The sequence below is a fragment of the Phaseolus vulgaris genome, chromosome 3, assembly GCF_000499845.2.
Source record: "Phaseolus vulgaris cultivar G19833 chromosome 3, P. vulgaris v2.0, whole genome shotgun sequence".
Classification (NCBI taxonomy): domain Eukaryota; kingdom Viridiplantae; phylum Streptophyta; class Magnoliopsida; order Fabales; family Fabaceae; genus Phaseolus; species Phaseolus vulgaris.
The window spans coordinates 5,966,451-5,986,530 of NC_023757.2; the positions used below are offsets into that span (position 1 = coordinate 5,966,451).

The 20,080-nt window shown below is 27.2% G+C and overlaps 2 protein-coding genes across 2 annotated transcripts; both read right to left on the reverse strand.

Annotated features, from left to right (window-relative positions):
• Nucleotides 1-8,426: 8,426 nt before the first annotated feature.
• On the reverse strand, nt 8,427-12,335 carry LOC137806428 (PI-PLC X domain-containing protein At5g67130-like). The gene is made up of 9 exons (XM_068606547.1): nt 12,124-12,335; nt 11,959-12,024; nt 11,749-11,871; nt 11,516-11,653; nt 10,006-10,104; nt 9,581-9,884; nt 9,137-9,360; nt 8,822-8,908; nt 8,427-8,747 (listed from the first exon to the last, which is right to left on the reverse strand). Exons 1-9 carry the CDS (start codon nt 12,127-12,129, stop codon nt 8,586-8,588), a joined length of 1,209 nt encoding a protein of 402 aa, XP_068462648.1. The 5' UTR covers nt 12,130-12,335; the 3' UTR covers nt 8,427-8,585.
• Nucleotides 12,336-14,388: 2,053 nt separating this feature from the next.
• On the reverse strand, nt 14,389-18,366 carry LOC137805786 (PI-PLC X domain-containing protein At5g67130-like). Its single transcript, XM_068605710.1, has 8 exons — nt 18,315-18,366; nt 18,166-18,231; nt 16,862-16,975; nt 16,635-16,772; nt 15,689-15,778; nt 15,261-15,564; nt 14,961-15,184; nt 14,389-14,872 (listed from the first exon to the last, which is right to left on the reverse strand). Exons 1-8 carry the CDS (start codon nt 18,318-18,320, stop codon nt 14,807-14,809), a joined length of 1,008 nt encoding a protein of 335 aa, XP_068461811.1. The 5' UTR covers nt 18,321-18,366; the 3' UTR covers nt 14,389-14,806.
• Nucleotides 18,367-20,080: the final 1,714 nt, after the last annotated feature.

The window sequence follows — 20,080 nt, forward strand, 5'->3', positions numbered from 1 at the left end:
CTCAATAAAATCAAGACCATGATTATAATTCCAATAGTTTTTAACTCAATATTTTCCACAACTCTTCGAATTCCCTCTCAAAATCTAAAATGTGTGCAAAAAGGTCAAATATCTCTTGTGGTATTTCAAGAAATGTAAACAAATTTATAGAAAAAATATTGTAATATTACTCTTGAAAAAATTTAGTTAATAAAATATATTTTAATTTTAATTTTAATTTTAATAATATACACATTAATAATTTATTTATTATTTTCTTCTAATAATTAATATATGTAATGAATGTAACATTTTTGCTATGTATATTTTTAAAAATTGTATTTAAACACTTTGTAAATATTATAGCAAATTTAATTTAAATATATATATATATATATTAGTTTTAATTAGGAAACTTCTCATATTTTTTTTGACTGATTTTAATTGTGTCATATTAGTTTTAATTAAGTATTTATTGGGACTTTAATTCTGTATATTTTATTTTTATTGTAAATCGAGAACACTATTTTATTAAGATTAAATGTTAGGATTCTGATACTATCTTGTCCATTTATGTACATTCAAATGTATATATGAGAGATAATAAGAGTTATTATGTTTTATTTTTGAAGATATATATTTACCTGTGTTTAATAAAAAATAATAAATGCATTATTACAAAAATGTAACCATATCTTATGGAGGTGCATTTAAAGCAAGTGGAAAATGCTTATTTGCTTCAAACTTTATTCATTTGTACTTATTGAAAGGATTACTAAGACACATAACTTTTATATATATATATATATATATATATATATATATATATATATAAATAAAAGAAAAAGCACTTTTGGATTTGAGGGAATTAGGTGAACTTCCGTAATAAATTACTCTAATATAATTTCAAGAAATTATGTTAGTTTAATATCATTGTAGGAAAATTTAAATCCGATTTAATGTCATAAACTTGTTTATTAATCTGAAATATTATTGAGAAAGTATATATTATTGTTTATTTAATAATGAGGTAAGATTTCGAATATATTTTACATAAGATTTCAGTTTATTTAGAATTTTGATATATATATATATATATATATATATATATGAAACAAAATTATCTTTTATTGAGAATGTACTCTTATTGTCATAGAATATTAAAAATAAAAAATTTAAACATAAAATTTCTTTATTAATAAAATATTTTGTGTATTTAAATTTTGTGGCTTCATATTTAAAATATGATTATTATAGTGATATTCAATATAGAACCACGTGATCAACCTATATAATAATAGTATGACAGGAGATTGAATAGTTTGCTGCACAATGTGATGGGTTTTAAGATTGTAATTATCATTATACACAAAAATTATTAACGTTGATGTTCTAATAATATTTATCATATTCTATATTAACAAAACTGTCTATTAGTATTGTAATACATACCACACTATATATAGAACCCGTAATGATCATTTATTTTTTTTAATAATTTTATTAAAGTCATTTAAAATTAATAATTTACTATTAGTTTGATACTCGTATATTACCATTTAAAAAAATATTTGAATTTTTTTATTGATGTTATCGGTACATTAAATTTTAGAAAACTTCTTTACTAAAAGAGAGATTTGTTCCCTCATTGTATAGTTTAATTTTTGTTAGTTATAAATAGACTTACCCACAGACTATTTTTTTTTTATAAATAAAGGATAATTGAACATAAAATAAAATTGGAACAAAAATAATAATTTTATAACAAAAGTTGAAAATCTCAAATTAAATAAAAATAAGATCAAATTATAAGATAGAAATATAATTCCAAATCTTATTTCATAAACTGATTTTGTAAGTTGAATTATGTATAAAAGTGTCAATCGATAATAAATTTCAAGTATGATTTAGCAAAATAAATATGAATAAAAGTAGTGATAGAATTGTTAGAGATAAGTAGTTGAAGTTAAAATGTTGGTCAAACTCTATATTAAAATGCCATGTGTATAAAGTTTAAAGCATTATTTTTTATTTTTCTTTTGAATAATTATTATAGGATGAAGGGATAGTTCCCCAAATTTGGGTCAAGGGAACCAGGCACTGGATTCAGGAAACACTCATTAAAGACTTGCGAATAACTCAACTTATAAAACTTCAACACTCATCTTGCTTTCACCTACCAATGACTTGTCTTCATCTATAAATCATATTCTATATTTATTCATAAAATTTAAAATTATTCGACCTTTGCTTTTAGTTCAAGAAATTATCAACCACACATTTTATATAAAGATATTAATACACATAAAGAATACATCTCAATTGATACTAAGTGAGTGGACTTTGTTACTTCCTTGCTATAGACAAAATTTAGGTCATGGAGCACCATACTATCATCACTCAAGATAAAAAAAAAAATATTTTCTACTCTTCTTATCTTTTTGAAACTGATTATGTAGAAATAGTTTTATAAATGTAAAAAGAATATTAGTTTGTATATTCAATTGATTTGTGATTTTTTTTTAATATTATATGTATTGTATGAAAATAGTTAATGAGAATGGTGAAATTTGTATGAAATTGAGGTCATATATTTGGGATAGTGTGCGAGCTATTGTTCGATTATGTATTGAGTATTGAAACTTATGTTGATCGCCTAACTTCACTGATGGTGTAAGTCACATAAACTAAGATATCAATCGGTGGAAAATCGAGAGGGAGTTCAAGCACATTGTGACATATGTAGATGCACAATTTGAGTTGTATTAAACTTACCTTGATACCGTGATTATTGGATTCACTTGGAAATCTAAGTATTGAATTGGATAAAATGTTAATCTCTAGTAGGACACACTTAATACAGGTCTTTCGGCAGGGATCAAATGATATTTTGCTTGTTAAATATCCTTGATGTATAGATCCATGTATGACCTATATGTAACAACGTAGGAAAAAGTGTAAAGAAGCCCCCCACCACAGTTTTTTGCCTCTTTCTTTTCTCTCTCTCCATATTCTCTTCTCTCCCTTCTCTCTTAATTTCCTCTTCCAATCTTCATCTATTTTAGAATTTGATAGAACCACGTTGTAGCTGGCGAGTTAAGAAACATTTCTACCCGATCAGATTTTCAAACAAAGTAAGTTCATTTTTGCTCTAAAGATCCTTTGTTTTATGTTTTTCCTTAGGATTTAGTCATCAATCTTGGTGGGGTCAATTGAGAAGATTAATCCTCCCAACTTATTCTACTATATACTGATTTTTTGTTCTGTTTGGATAACTTGCATTAGACCCTTAAATCTTGAAGCTTATCTAGACTCGGAGGATAAAATTTTAGAAGTTTCTAGGAAAGCAAACAATTAAGGTAAGAGAAGCTAAATTTAATTTTGAATAGCATCCTCCTAGGCTAGAAGATCTAGATGTGGAGGGGACTTGGTCCCAATATTCAATTTCTCTTATAGAGATGTTGTGTGTTTATATATTGTGTTGTTTGTTTATATATTATTTAAACTTGTAGAAATATTAGATTTTGATGGTTTAGTATTTAAGTGTTATTTTTTTATGTTAAATATACTTTTGAATGTTGTGGATCACATTTTGAATGATATTGTATGATGAAAATGGTATGGAATTGAATTTCGACATTTGGGATAATGCATGGACTGAGGTTTGTTGTGTATTAAGTATTGATGTGTATGTGGTAACAGAGATCTCCAAGCTTCACTGATAATCTAAGTCACACAGACTAAGATATCATGTGGTGATAAGTTAATGGGGGAGTTCATGTACACCATGACATATGAGATGCACAATTTGTGTTGTGTTGAACGTACCTTGATCATTTATATTGGATTCGCTGGTAATCTTTGGATCAAGTGTTAGTCTCTGGTATGACTTACTTAAGACGTATCTTCCAGAAGGCGTCAAATATTATTCTGTTTGTTGAATATCCTGGATGTGTAGATTCATGTGAGATCTATGTGATTGTATATTAGAGATTTATTTCAATAGCTAATATTTGCATGTATTTGTTTGTATTATGAATTACGATGATTGTAGTACGTAGAAGTATAGGAAAAACATATGAGGAAGATAGATTTTTGTTTTATTTTAATCCTCCTTTTATAAATATTTATATTTTATATACATGATATATATGTTTAAATTTATATTTTGAATTACTTTACTTTAATAAGTTTATAGTACATGAATTGTTTTACATACATGATAAACATAAATATTTTAAAAATTATATCAATAATTATTTAGATAGGTAACTAGTGTTAACTATTTTAAATAACAATAAATAATCATTAAATTCGAAATATGTACTATCTTTTTTTCTTTTTTTTTATGATGAAAAGTATTTCTTTTTCTTTTTTAAAATTGACTTTCAAAAGAAGCTTTCTCAAAAGGACTAAAATAAAATTTTAATATTTTTAACAATACAAATTAAAGGTGTAAATAACAATTTCATTTTATTTTACATCTTAGTTAATGGCCTTGCTATCAAGTCCACGTTTTCCATCTTCTGTTATTTTTTTTATTTTTTTTGAGTTTGAGGTACATTAAGTAAATGAGGTACCCTACAAGTTTATCCGTGTAATTCAGTTTTATTATTGTATAATTCAAAATATTTTTTACATTGTTTAATTTAGAATATATAAAATATATTATGAATTAATCCATAAGTATTTTCGGAATAATAATTGAAATTTATAATTATATTTTCAAATTGATGTTTCAAAAATAATTTATACATTTGATGGTCCAAAATTTAAAATTAAAATTAAAATTTTGAATTAGATAATCTCAAATTTTTTTAGTGAGGTGTTTTATGCTAATTGTGTCATCTAAAAGTCAATGTATTATAAATACATATATAATATTGAATCCTGGAATTAATATTCAAATAGTTTAACGTATAACTTCACTGAATATAAAATTATTATTTCAAATTATTTAATTTGGAAGACTTTTAGACTGCATAATAAAAAATATTCCTAAACAATAAGCAAAAATATAATAATTAAGTGATAAAATAAGCAATTAAATTAAATATAGAATCATTTTATATTATTATTCAATTGTAACTTACTATACATGATATGATAAATTTATTTCTTTTGAAGAAAAATATTTTAAAAATTATATCTATAATTACTTTCATCCTTTAGTAATGTAAAATATTTTAAACTGACAATAAATAATGATTAAATTCTAAATATACAGTATCCTATTTTCTAAGCCATGAGTTCTTGCACTTCCATAACTTTTTCTCTATTCCAAAGGGTTAAGTAAATATTATTTTTTCTTTAAAATATATATTTTAGATTTTATAATATGTATTTTTTATTTATACTTTTCAAATTCTATTATTTAAAATATTTTTTTTATTTATAAATATAAATTCTAAATTATATAATTTGGAAAGTATTTTTAAATTTGGAAATAATTTTTGTATTTTGTAAGCTAAAAGTATCTTCCAAATTTTATAATTTGGATTGTATTTTTTTTTTTAAAGAAATCCATTATGGATTAAAATATTTGGAAGATATTTCTAACGAATTCTATAGTCTAGAGTTTTTCTCATCATCCATTTCGAAATAAAAAAATATAAATATAATAAAAAATAACTTTGGTATTTTAAGAAGTATGGGGTGATAAAAGAAGTGTAGAAAGAAATAACCTTCTTTTAGTTGTTAACTATTGGGCCAAGCTTCGAAGTCTCTTTCTTGCATGGAAGGGTATTTCTTTATACACTCCATAAAACTCACCCTACACCATTTTTTCACTTTCCAAAAAGGGTATTTTGAGATGTAAAAGGCTGATTCTCCGGCTCCGTATCAGTTCAGATTTGCATTCAACATACTGACGTGAAATGTCTATTTTGTCCCTAATGATTTTAAAAATTTTGTTCTCTGTATATTTATATCCGTAAGTTAAATTACAAAGTTTCAGATATACAAATCCGAAACTAATATGTCATTTCCGAATTTCATCATCCGAAAGCTTACCTGAACAACATAAATGACCTTCCGAATGTCAAGATCCATAAGCAAATATAAATGAGTTCCAAATCTCAATCCTCAACACTATTTACAGTACACCATTTCAGATATGAAAATCCAGAACTCATAACTCACTTATGGATATAACTATTCGAAAGTTTAAATGAAATATAAAAATAACCTTCCAGATTTTGAAATCTGGAATGTATAAAACTCACTTCCAAATTTGTGCATCCATAAGCAAAAATAAAATCAAGAGCAATGTTGGGTTTAAATTTTGCGTTGGTGCATGTCAATGATATGGTGTAGGAAGCAATTTTCAATGTAAAATAGGGTTGCATAGTGAACTTTGTTTGGGTGCTGAAACTTAAACCCATCATACAAATATACAAATTTAAAACGGTTTTTATAATAAATTTGTACAAATAAAAAAATGTCAGAGTAATGATCAAATAATTAAACTAACCTAACAAAAACAATTAACATTGATCAATCTCTTATCTATCATTATTATTTGTTAAATAACAAATTGTTAATCTAACTAAATAGAATATTGATAAAAACGATTGGGGTGTTAATATTTGTGTTTGTTTAACTAAGTGTGTAACTCGAATTAATAATCTTCATGACTATTTTATGTTTGTTTTAATAAAACTAAATGTTAAATTGTGAAATGTAAGTTTAATTAAATTGAATGTTTGTAAAATTAATCAGTATATAACAATATGTTAAGCACTTATATGATGTGTTGAGAATCTTATATTATGTTAATTATTGTATTATGAGTAATTCGTATCGACATTGAGTGCAGGATTTGAAAAGAAAATGTGGCTGCACATGCCCTCTCACGATCATTATTCATGGCATACCAAAATTTCAAAATTTTCAAGGTAAATATGTTAACACTATTTACCTATCTAAATAGTTATTGATATAATTTTAAAAATATTTATGTTTATCATGTATGTAAAGCAATTCATGTACTATAAACTAATTAAAGTAAATTTATAGTAATTCAAAATATAAATTTGAACATACATATCATAAATATATATATATATATATATATATATAATACAAATATTTATAAAAGGAGGATTAAAATAAAACAAAAATCTATCTTCCTCAAATGTTTCTCATATACTTCTACATATACATCTTCGTATATATAATACAATCATCGTAATTCATAATACAAACAAATATATACACTAGTTATTGAAATAAATTTCTGATATACAAACATATAAATAAAAAGAAACAATTAGATTAATAATTCATAAATAATCCAAATTCTTTTTCAATCAAACATAGACATGCAAAATACATGTATCAACCACATTAATCCAATTTCATTTCATTACCAATATACAACAATCATACATATTACACTGATCAATACATCAAGAACATTCAACAAGCGTATAGATCATACATGGATCTATCCATCAAGGATACTCCACAAGCAAAATATCAGTTCATCCCTGTCGAAAGATCTGTATTAAGTGTGTCCTACTAGAGATTAACATTTTATACAATTCAATTAGGGGTGAAAATGTGGGGTGGGCCGGCCCGCGGTAAAAAACGCGGGGCGGGCTGACATTTTCAACTCGCATTAGCTCGCCCCGCATAATCCGCGGCCTGCGCGGGGCAACAACACTGAAAAACACTTAAAAACCTAAGGGTTTAAGCATCACGATAATTGTGACTTAATGTTCTAACATCAAGTCTAGTGATATAACACTGTTATGGTTAACTATCATATTTGAGGTATCATCTGTTTTAAAGTTCAAAGTTTCGTCATGATTTTATCTTTTAAAGGCATCTCGAAGATGTATTTAAATTATTTTTTATCTCAATTTTTAAGCATGTAAGATTATTGGGTGTACTAGAATAGGCCTCTGGTAGAGGTCCAAAATTTATCAGTTATGTCACAAATTGTGATAATAAACTTTCTAAATTTTCTAGAAGCTATTGTAAGTTAAATAGATTGTTTTTATGAGTTAAATATTTTTTAAAATTCTTAAGTACTATTTTTATTTTAATTTATTAAATTATTTCTTAAAGGCTAATTGATTTATTTTTTATTCTCTAAACTTTAGCGTTATAAAATACCATAATTTTTATGTATGTACATTTTTTAAATATGAACTTACAAAGGAATCTAGCTCTTTAAAAAGTAAACTCTCTAAATTCTTTAACTTTGTGAAAATACCTTTACTGTTATATCTATAAAGGGAAAGGGAGATAAAATAATTTATGTTATTATATGTTATTTGTCCTCACTACCATGGAAATCTTGATTTTACAAGTATATATTTGATATTTTGTAATGATCTTATTTAGTCTTTAAAATTTATTTTGATTTTGGTGCTTTATACTTTTAAAAAACAGTCTCTAAACAAATAAATAAAATAACATTTTAATTTCTAAATGCTAAATTCAAAATAACTTAGCCATATATGACTATAAAATTAGAACTACACTTTCCAAAGTTGCTCTCAAAGTTGAAGTAATGTCTGCACCAAAGGTTCAACATTATCCCCAAAAATGGTTTCTTCACACACTTTCTCCTAATTATAAACAAGGGAAATGTCTATTTACAATGCCACAAGCATGCCCACAAAAACAGTGGTGGCCAAAGACCACAACAAATAAACTTGGTTGCAATTTCTAACACCAAAGCTACTGTCACGTGCTGCTGCAGGGGAAGGAGTTGTTTCAGCCTCAGGTACCTCACAAGCTCCAAATGTCATGTTAGCCTGCACAAATCCAAATTCGTTATTACTATAGAGAGGGAGAGGAAATTTAATGTGTAGCATGTTTGATGCAAAACCTTGCAGATGGCCATGTTTTCACATCCACACACTAGATGACCATTAGCAACATCTAGTGCTTCTGAAGCTCCTCCTCCATCACTCCTCTGAAACATCAATGTAATGAAAAGTTTACTATGTTAAATTCAGCCTATGTACAAATGAATTTGTAAAAACTGCTATGAAATTTTACTTTTAACTTTGTCTAAGCTATGTTTATCTTACAAAAAACAACTTATTTCATTTTTTTTTCTCGTTATTATGGAAAAAAACTGGTACAAATAGTTGCTCAGTCTATAAGTTGGCAATGCCAATCATGGCTAATATTGTAACACCTTGTAGAAGTCGACAGTAATGAAATTAGGCCAACGCTTGCCAGCTGCTCCATAGCATGTATTGACCATGTCAAGCAAAGGACCTGAATTGTCTTTGCAAGACTTGGTTACATCAGGAAGATCTCTAAAGAAGTTCAACAGAACTAATGATCTTGATGTTGTGTTCATAGATGGTGACTCTGCACGATTTGGACATGAACCAACCTTCATCCCTCCATTTCCATCTGCAAATCGCATTCTCAAAACCCCATCAGTATTTGCTCAAGAGGGTACTAAGAATGCACCATTTTTAATATACTCGGTATCATTGATTATAATTTAGTATGATTCATACAAATTTATGATTTTTCATGAAGTTTAATCAATGATAAAATTCTATTTCAAATAATGTGTTAGAGGGTGTGTCGAAAATGGTAAACTTAAATTATAGGAACTTGTACTTACATTGGTTTTCTACTAAATATCGCCATTCGTAGGCTATCCCTTCAGAAGATTCCTTGGATGCTTTTGAAGTGAAGACCACTAAACGCTGATTCTTCTTGACCATATCATCAATTGTTGGCCAATTTCCACCATTTTTGGGCATTCTAGACACTGGAAACCAGTATTTTCTCAGTCCAGCAGCATCAAACACCTTTGTTAGGCCTTTTGGAGATGTAACGTAATCCTCAATGAAAATAGTGACAATCTCTGATGGGTTTGCGTCTAGAAATACTTGAATCTCTTTGAGAACATTAATGGCAGGTTGCTGTATTGTTCATATTTCAGACAACTATTGATTACCAGATTTCATGGTCACAGAGAATACAAATTTTTAATTGCATTATCATTAATTCGGAACACCAACAACTAAGCTATTTCCTACTTACAAAAGCTGTGTAGTTGTAGCACTGGCCACCAAAAGAGTGACACAGCCAAACATCATTCTCGAAGTCATACATGTCAAGCATCAACCCTCGTACTCCATTCTACAAGACAAATGTGAAATATAAGCATAAGGTGCCAAAGTTCTTCAACTGAAATCAGTTTAGATTCCTTCTACTTGAAATGTGAAATGAAATGTAAATTCACAAGGAATAGCTTCTCTTTCATCCACTTTGAACCATGTATCTTAGATTGTAGAGTATTTTAAGAATGATGTTGTTTGATCTATTATATATTATAGGTGATCGATTATGGATCGTCTATAAGATAAATTCTCGTTAAGATAAACTTTGTCGGATATCATAATATTAAATTAAGAAGTGAAATTAAGTTTAATTCAACCTTATAAAACCAACTTATTATAAAACGAAGTTTGCATTGCATCTACTTAAATAAGATTTGAAATGTTCTTAACTTTTAACTTTTGTTGGGTCAATGTGGAATCTACCAACTCTAACTTCATTAAAAAGTTATATTAAAAATAATTAGCTTTCACACAAGGGCCATAACTAATCAAGTTAAACTAGAAACAAGTTGCAATATTGAGAGGGAAAAACAATCCTAATTGTTTAGTCAGATTAAAATATAACTCCCTCTTGCAAGACATTCTTTGTGTCTAGTACAACCGATAAAGCCATCCTCGTCACTGGTGGGCTTCAACAATGCAAGTATCTCATTAAAGAAGTAAAAAATAATCCATTTCACATAATGTCACTAACTAAACTAGTAACCATTTGAACTATTCAACTGTGTAAACAAATTCTAGTTGCTCAATTTATTTAAAATGCAAATTATCGCGTTAGAAAAATCCTGTGCTGTTTTCAAAAGAGCGATTAATAGCCAACCACTTTCTGACTTTTCAGTTTTAAAGAATTGAAAAGAAACATAGTGGGGACCCTCCTCTGTTCTTAGAGAGGAGCAGAAGGCAGAAACTTTACTTTCTAGGTATGTAAAATGGACACAATGAGAGACACGACAAATGCTCTTCAAACAACTGCTTAAAGTTTCAAAGATCTTTCCCTTTCTTTACTTCAACGTTTCTGTATTTCAAATTTTTTTAGTATCCAAATACCATCATCTAAAAATAAAAGTACAAAACTTAGATACACTTATTAAATGTCTCTGACATTGTTCTCTCTAAGTAAAACAAAGATTGATATTTTACTCTATCAATTAATCAAAAATCATTTTCAATATAAGTTGTTAGTATATTTATCTTATTTCAGACCATGCACAATTTATTATAATTACAAGTTTTTAAAACCTTTTTTCTATATATAATCTTTTCATAGTAGCTGTATGATTTAAGTCAATTAATAATATTGTTTTGATAAATAATTAGATAAGAAGTTCTATTAGTTGATAATGGATGGAAAAACATGAACATATAAGCAAGTTCATATAAAGTTTTTCAATTAAAGAAGAAAAAAAATGATGTAACAGAAGAGGACTCACATGAAGTTGGCTAGTGATGGAGTCCTGCTGATTGGTGGGAGCAAGAAGAACAGAACCCTTCATTGGTTTCTGACCCAAAATCGCAAATGAATTATGCGTGGTCAGCCATGAATACCGATTAAACGGCAACCCTTTTACCTGTTCAAAAAACTGAAAACTTCATCGCACACCACTTTCACGCCACAACAGAACAAAATTCAAAAAGCACAACGACAGCAACAAAAAGGTGAGACCTTTGAAGAGGGGTTGATGGGTTGAATGCGAGTGCATCTTGGTCGCACGTTCCCATTGGCCACGCACGTTTCGCAGTGCAGACCCAAGTCGCAGTTCCTGTCTGCCACGCATGTTTTTCCTTCCTGTTTAAGAGAGTGGAGTTGGGAGACAAGTTTATCGAAGTTAGAGGCAAAAGGGGTTATCGAAAAGGTTAAATAAAGTTGGTGTACCTTGAGAGCGAGTGAGGAGTGGACAAGGAGCAAAATGGCTAAAAGGGTTGTCGCAAGTGTTGGATTCTGCGAGAAAGAAAGAGAGGAAAGTGAAGTCTCTGTTTTGGAACAGAGGAAGAACAGAGGATGAGGAAGAAGGAAGAAGGAAGAAAGGGAATTAGATACCTGCATGATGATGATGATTATTTGTTGTGTTGATAGTGTGAGAGAAAAGATGAGATATTACGGCCTTTATCTGTCAGTTACAAAGATTGAAGGCGAAATTTGAATTCCAAAGAGTGCAACATTTGAGCTGAACGTTAACCATTTTATAGCAGCTTTACTTGCTGCATGCTGTTACAAATGATCTTCCTCTAACCAACCTACACCCTTTTAATAACACAGCAAAAATATTTGAGGTAGATAACTTCATCTAATGTCAAAATTATTATTAGATGTATTTTAAAATATAATTATTTTAAAAAAATAAGTTGAGAGAATGAAAATAAATTATTTCTTAAACATATTAATTTAAAAAAATATTATTTATTACTTTTTAGTAATACTTAAATATTAATAATTATCGATCATTATTTGTTAATAATTAAATATTATATTAATGTTATGCGTAGAAGTAATTGTTGTTTCTTTACAAAAGAAATGAGAATAAGTCAAGAGTTTGTTTTGTTTCTTGAAGCAATATTTTTTTGGAACTCTCTTTTGAAACGGCATTAACTATCTCAAATATATGAGAGAGCTACATTGCTTCATTTCACACGTGATTAAATACGTTTACTTTACAAAATTATCCCTTAATAAAATATTATATTATAATAAAATAATAATATATGTGATAAAGATATTTAATAGTATATGTCACAGAATAGGTTTTATAAAAATTGAATTAAGTTTAAAATATTTTTTAATATATAATTTTAACTTATATTTTTAAAAAAGGTAAATAATGGATAAATAGATAGATAAAGTTACTTAGAAATTAGAATGAGAATAATTTCCATGACGCTACACAAATTTATATTCATCTAAGTCTTTCTATAGAAATGTCATTAATACCAAACTCATTCTGGGTTTTTGGTTCGGGGAATTTTTAAATATTAATTACATTAATTTTCTAGTAATCAGATTTGTTTTAAGTAAATTATAAAATTGGCTTCTCAACTATCACTTTTAAAAAATCATTAAATAAAAATTTATTTTATAAAAAAAATACCATTTTTAAAAAATTATTAAATAAAAATTAATTTTATATAAAAAAATAACTAGTTGTTATATTGACTAAATTAGATATTAAAAAATTATTGATATTTAAATTAATTTTTATTATTTATAAATATTTTCTAAATTGGTATCTATTTAGTTACCAATTGTTTAGATTCTAAAATTAGTAATTAAAACTTTACTAGCTAATTAAATACTAATTTAAAAATTATTTATTAATAATAAAAACTAATTTAAATACTAATAATTTTTTAGTTTATAAGATGGTATCTAATTTAATTAACATAGTAACAAATTAGTTTGATTTCTAAAATTAATTTATTTATAATAATTTTCTTGTAATAATTAAATATCAAACAAATAATTTAGATACAGGATTATTTAGGAATTATCTTCACTTCACAAACACAATTAAACTTTAGCATGATTTTGAATTAAAATATAATACATAATTGGATGACTAAAGTCCAGAAAATATGTAAATTACTTTAATATTTGTTTTTTTTTTCTAATTGTAATCATTTTTATTATTTTAATATTTATTATTTCATGATATATCTCAAATATTATATATGTTTATTCAATGGAAGTAGATAATGTTTCTTTCTTCCATCTCTAATATTAGAGGATCTAGTAAATATTATTATATATCAAAAGAAAATTTAAGAATGTGTTAAAGTTAGTTCATGCTAATAATTTTTCTAATGAGGACTATCAATCTTGTAGGTTGTTATGTTTTACTCTAAGTTGGATAAAAATTAGTTAACCTATACCTCATAAGTTATGTCATTGAACAAGAGATATACAATGATGTATGAAAAACATTTAATACATCTTTAACTTTGAATGTGAACATACAATAGATAGAAGAAGACTTCTCTATGATAATAATTACCCTTTATAACACACAAAAAAAAAAAAATTAAATTACATTATACTACTAATTTTTTTAATATTATAGAAATTTATAAAAATATGGATTCAGATTTAAAATTCAATCCAAATATTTAGATTTGAATTTATAAAATCCAAATTATTTTTAAAAAATATAAATATAAATTTTATATCTTATTCCAATATTTAGATTTGAATTGGATTTGGATTAAATCCAAGATCACCTTTACTCATTTTTACTAATCTAACTATATCTTTCTAAACTAGTAAAAGTTATCTTTTGAAAAATTTGAAAATTTACTTTGCAGAACTATGATTTGGCATCTAGAAACTTGTTCAACAATTTTTTTTCCTTAAGCATTTGAAGAAGTCTTTTTTTTTTTTAACTCAATTTAACAACTTAAACTTGTTTGCTATTTTTTTTGGACTAAAACATTCCTTCTTTAGAAATTATAAAATGTTAGTTACTCATAAAAATGATTAATTTTTAATGATTAACTTTAGCAAACATAAAATAATATCATAATTAATTAATTAATGGGAACATAGCAAAATTATCATAGAAAATTCACACCCATCAGATAGTCTTTTATAAAAAAAAAATCTTTTAAGCAAGTTTCAACTATAACATTAATTTGTGTGTGAAGTGGAAATAGACAAGCTTTCTAGTTATTAAGTATGATATCTTCATCATATCCAACAAAAATCCCAAGATGATTGCAACTAGCTTCTTTTCTCATGTCTGAAACAAGTTTTTATTTGCCACATCTAATGCTTCTGGAGCTCCTCCACCATCGCTTCTCTATATGTTTCACCCACATAAGCTCCGTTGAATAATATATATTGAACATGAACATGAAATGGTTTTCAAAGTGTTATGAAAATTTTACCTTGTAAAAGTCAACAGCAACATAATTAGGCCATCGATTACCTGCAGCTATGAAGCACATATTCATCATGGTAATCAAAGGAGATGAGTTATCCCTACATGTTTCTTTAGAATTTTGGACATTTCGAAAGTAGTTCATCAAGACCAATGACTTTGTTGTTGAGTTCATTGGAAATGATTCAACTCGATTTGAACAAGAACCTCCCTTCATGCCATCATGTCCATCTACATAAAAAAAATGTATAAATTATTAGACCCATTTCATATAGATTTGACCTAGAAAGAATGGTATGAGACTCACAATGATTTTCTACAACATAATTCCACACAAAAGCAATTCTTTGGTAAGTCTCCTTAGTAGCATTTGAAGTGAACACAATTAACCTATGATTCCTGCGTATCATATCTTTGACTATTGGCCAATCACCACCATTTTTGGGCATTTTCGACACAGGAAACCAAAATTTCCTCAGCCCAGCTGCATTAAACACTTTATTCACACCATTTCGTGATGTTACACGATCCTCAATGAATATGGTGATGATTTGTGTTGGATGTGTTACAAGGAATGTCCTTATCTCTTTTAGAACATGAATGGCAGGTTGCTGTTAAATCATACCTCGTATTTCAAAATTATAGGATCCTTAAGAATGTCAAATAAACACATACCAAATCAAACAAAACTAACACACTTTAACTTTGATTTAGAAACTTTTACAAAAGCCTTACAAAAGCTGTATATCTAGAGCACATCCCTTGACATAGCCAAATGTCATCTTTGTAATCATCCATGTCCAACATTAATCCTCTTACACCATTCTGCAACAAAAATTGTCTACCAAATACTATAAGCATATGCAGTTGTCTTGAAAATTTTAAACGATATTCATCTTAAAAATCATATTGTTTCTCACATTTTGAAAAACATATGAATTGTCACGGTTTGGAACATCTGGACTTTAAGAAACAATGTCATTTTTAATAAACACATACCAGATAATCAACAAATTTTCCTGATGGTTCAGGTAAAAACATGGACATGATTAAATGCTAAATTCTCATGGGTTTCATTCTCTTATTCTGACTGGTGTTTAAACCCTATTACTTGCATCCAAATGTTAAGTTAACATCATCATACCATCAAGTCTAGATTCATGATTTTATGTTGTGGGTAATATGAAGGTGACTTGAACACTCATAGCAAGAAAATATTATGTTGTAAAAGGATCCTGTGATGATTAATGAAATCAAATAGGAACTGCAACAGAAGTACAAACTTCATACTGATATGTTTTCTCTCTGGAATGAAGGGATCTTAATGTAGATACTATAGGCATAAAAAAAAAAGAAATTAACTCTTTTAATTTTTTTTGTTACCATGTTGTAAAGCATTATAAAAGGATTTTATGTTTTTTGGGGTTTAATCTGGTTTTGATGCTTGTGAGTGTTTTGAGGAACTATTAGGATATGCACAAAGAAAAAGTTAAATTGTGGAAGAGTTTGTTATTGGTTCAAGATTGTTAGGCGACTAAAATACATTAAAACTTTTTGTAATGGGTTGAAACACTTTTAATACTCTCATTTATTTTGTTTTTTATTACTTATAAAAAAAATATTGTTTCTCACATTTACTTCATCTTTAATGAAAAAATTGAAATGCAACTTTGTTGCATACCTTGAGTTGATCTGTAATGGAATCTTCTTGGTTGATGATGGCCAAAATTGGAAAACCAATACTTGAATTTACTCCCCTCCATGCAAATGAGTTATGAGTTGTAAGCCATGAGTATTGATTAAATGGAAGATCCTTCACCTAGACATCATTCACCATATATACTCTTATACAAAATTTATTAAGAGGTATAAGAGAGGTTGATGAACATGGTAAGGGCTAATAAAGACCCTTAAAATAGGACTTATAGTTTGAATACGTGTACACCGATTTTTCGAGTTGCATTCTATGCACTGCAATCCCATGTCACAATCATTAATGTCTCGAGAACATGTTTCTCCCACCTATTACAAGAAGTTTAACACACACAAAAAAAAATTAAAATATGAATGAATTAGCTAATGATCCATGTCAGATAAGTTATCATAAATAACATCTAAAACATATAAATAAAAAATGACTTAATTTTGTTTTTAGTCTTTAAAATTTAAAATTTAGGTAAATCCAATTTTAGTTGTATAATTATGCTAATAGTTATATATATATATATATATATATATATTATTACAAGAAAATCATGAAATATAAATCAATTTTAGAGACAAAAAATAATAGTAGCTATAGTGACTAAAAATAATTTTTGGTTTCTAAATTAGTTTTTATTATTGTTAGATGATTTTTAAATTTGGTCTCTAAATCCTTGATTGCTAATTAGATACCAATTTAGAAACTATTTAACAATAATAGAAACTAATTTAGAAACTATTTTTTTTTTAATTTTTAAAATAATATCTAATTTAGTTATATTTTTTTTAGCAACTAATTATTTTGATTTCTAAAAATTGATTTCTATATATTTCATGATTTTCTTATAATAGTGACACAATTTCAATTAAATTTTGATTATACTGAAGTCTTGTTAAGGTAACACAACTTCAATTCAAATACATTAAAATTGTGTTATTTTAATTATATTGAAATCATATTAAGATAATACATTAAAATCGTATTATCTTAAGATTAATTTTTTATAATGAAGTCGAGTTACTCCTACTACGACCTCAAATACTCTAGGCCAGTCCTATCGGTGCTTATCGGTGACTTACTAAATGTGATTTTTAAGAAACTTATGTAAAAGACTTGAAATATGTTAAATAATTGCTTTTCTTAAAAGGTAAGATTGATCATGTAGAAAGAAAAGGAAGTGTAATATAATACAACTGCTTAGATACTATATGAGAAAAGCTATCTGGTTTAGCAGAATTTTGAACAACATGAAGAAAACTCATTGAATAGTGTATGATTTTTCTGACAATATCCTTTATAGCAATGATCAATAACCATCACTTTTATAAATCACTGAAAGCATATTCAACATATTCATTTTATCATTGATAAGGTGAAGGAAGATACTGAGCCATGACTTTTTGTGAAGCTTTTTTTTCAAAATAAATTTTATATTTTTCAAATTGGCATGAAATTTTATGAAATATGAAGTACCAGGAGAATATATATTGTAATTAAGATAAAGTACCATGAGAACAATGTAGCAAGCAAATACAAGACTTGTGCTGATCAAAGTAGCGATGAGAAGGTAGTTCTGCAAAAGAACAAAGATGAAACTGTGAATATAAAGCAATATGCAGACCAGAAATTTAACAATGCAAATGGAACTGGAACAACCTCCATTATTTCCTGTTCTATGCTTTACTTAGACAACATACTCTAACATATATATATTAAATTGGAAATGAAACTTCGTATATTTGAATGGCTACGTATATTTTTAATCATATTTCGATTGCTTAGAGTAATTTAGGAATGTTTTGGTCTTATGATATATAGCAAGAGTATGTTGTAAAAAATTAAAATAGTTGTAACGAAACAATAATGTCATGATGGTGACCCAAGAATAAAAAAGAAAAAAATGAAAATGACTACAAAATGGGGAATTATTCAATTATTATATGACAATGTATGACAGATCTACAGGACTAGTATAGTAAGATGTTCCTCTTCTGGGAATAAAATGCAAAAAATAAAAGTGGTTTATGCAATTGTTCCTAATTCTATTATATGGAACATACAAATTAAAAATTAATTATTATATCAGCTTTATATGGAAATTATTTTATTTTCACTAAAAAAAAGTTATTTATTATAATGTACTGATCGGTTCATCTAAATCTTAGAGATTAAGGTTAAAAACACTTTAAATACATTTTTCTCTTCATTAAATATTTTTTTAAATCAGATCGTTTTTTAATAAAAAAGTTATGATAAAATTTGTGTTGAACAATATATTAAATATAATAATTAATCTTACTAATCTTATCTTAACATATTTGAAATTGTAACATTTATGTTTTTATATCCTCTTTCTATAATATATGATAAAATTGCAAAAAAAATTAAAAAGATATGTGTTTTTTTTATCTCTGCGTTTAAATAATACAATATTCATCTATGTAGGATGTTCACAAGCAAAATCATTTTAGCTTTTTATCACATGGATGAAAACAGTTGGATAAATCAAACATGATACGTCTCAAGAGGAAAAGAAAATTAGAACATGATATTTGAATATTAGAATTTTAAAGGAAAGAAGACGGGGTAAGAAGATGCTCAAATTATATGCACCCTTCAATTAAATAAGTTTGATGTATTAATTAATTAACTAACTCATAAATATTAAATGGGGGAGGCCGAGGAACTGTCTACTCCTACCCAAATTTGAGTAGGTTCCGATAGAGATATATCCCGAGAACAAGGTATTGCCTAAAACAGCCTACTTGGACCATGGTCATCGTAAGGAGTCCAGGTCACCCCAACATGGGTAACACCATCTATTTGGACGCACACATCGTTAACTATGTAGATATGGCATCCGGTAACATCACATGATGCCCAAGAGACATTCTCCTCATATGTGGGATTCATATCTCATTCTCACCATTGGAAAGTACTCATATATCCACACATGTTTCATCATGATCAAAACATTATTGATATGTTCAACTGAGAATAAATCTAAGGTTTTCAAATAATGTATATTATTTACCTATAAAAGTGTGGCATGACCTTTGAAATGCTTCGTTTGGGAAAAGGAAGCATCCCCTAGCTGGTTAAACATTTGGGTGAGTGCGACTGCTCTCCATAAATACCCACCATACATCCTCAATTTACTAAAAAGAGATAAGTACGACACGCTCACAAATGTTACACTTTTATCTATAGATATTGTGCATCCAACAAGGTGCAACAAATAAGTCTGAGTTATGTACTCCCATCTCTGGTGAACAATGCACTCCTCGTACACCTCAGTAACCAACTCAATCTGACGTGAGCATCACAACATTGTCTCAACTTTGTTGTGCCATTATCAAACTCCATCCCAAGGAGTTCAACCAACATTGATGACACTGATGTGAAATTCAACGTCACTTAAG

What these genes read in the sequence shown, in the direction of transcription:
- LOC137806428 (XM_068606547.1), bottom strand. An exon ending in ATATTTAGTAGAAAACCAAT is followed by an intron (nt 9,361 to 9,580) that starts GTAAGTACAAGT and finishes TGCGATTTGCAG; the next exon opens with ATGGAAATGGAGGGATGAAG. An exon ending in TTACTGTCGACTTCTACAAG is followed by an intron (nt 8,909 to 9,136) that starts GTGTTACAATAT and finishes TTGATGTTTCAG; the next exon opens with AGGAGTGATGGAGGAGGAGC.
- LOC137805786 (XM_068605710.1), bottom strand. An exon ending in CTTGCTACATTGTTCTCATG is followed by an intron (nt 16,976 to 18,165) that starts GTACTTTATCTT and finishes TTCTTGTAATAG; the next exon opens with GTGGGAGAAACATGTTCTCG. An exon ending in TTGCTGTTGACTTTTACAAG is followed by an intron (nt 14,873 to 14,960) that starts GTAAAATTTTCA and finishes TGAAACATATAG; the next exon opens with AGAAGCGATGGTGGAGGAGC.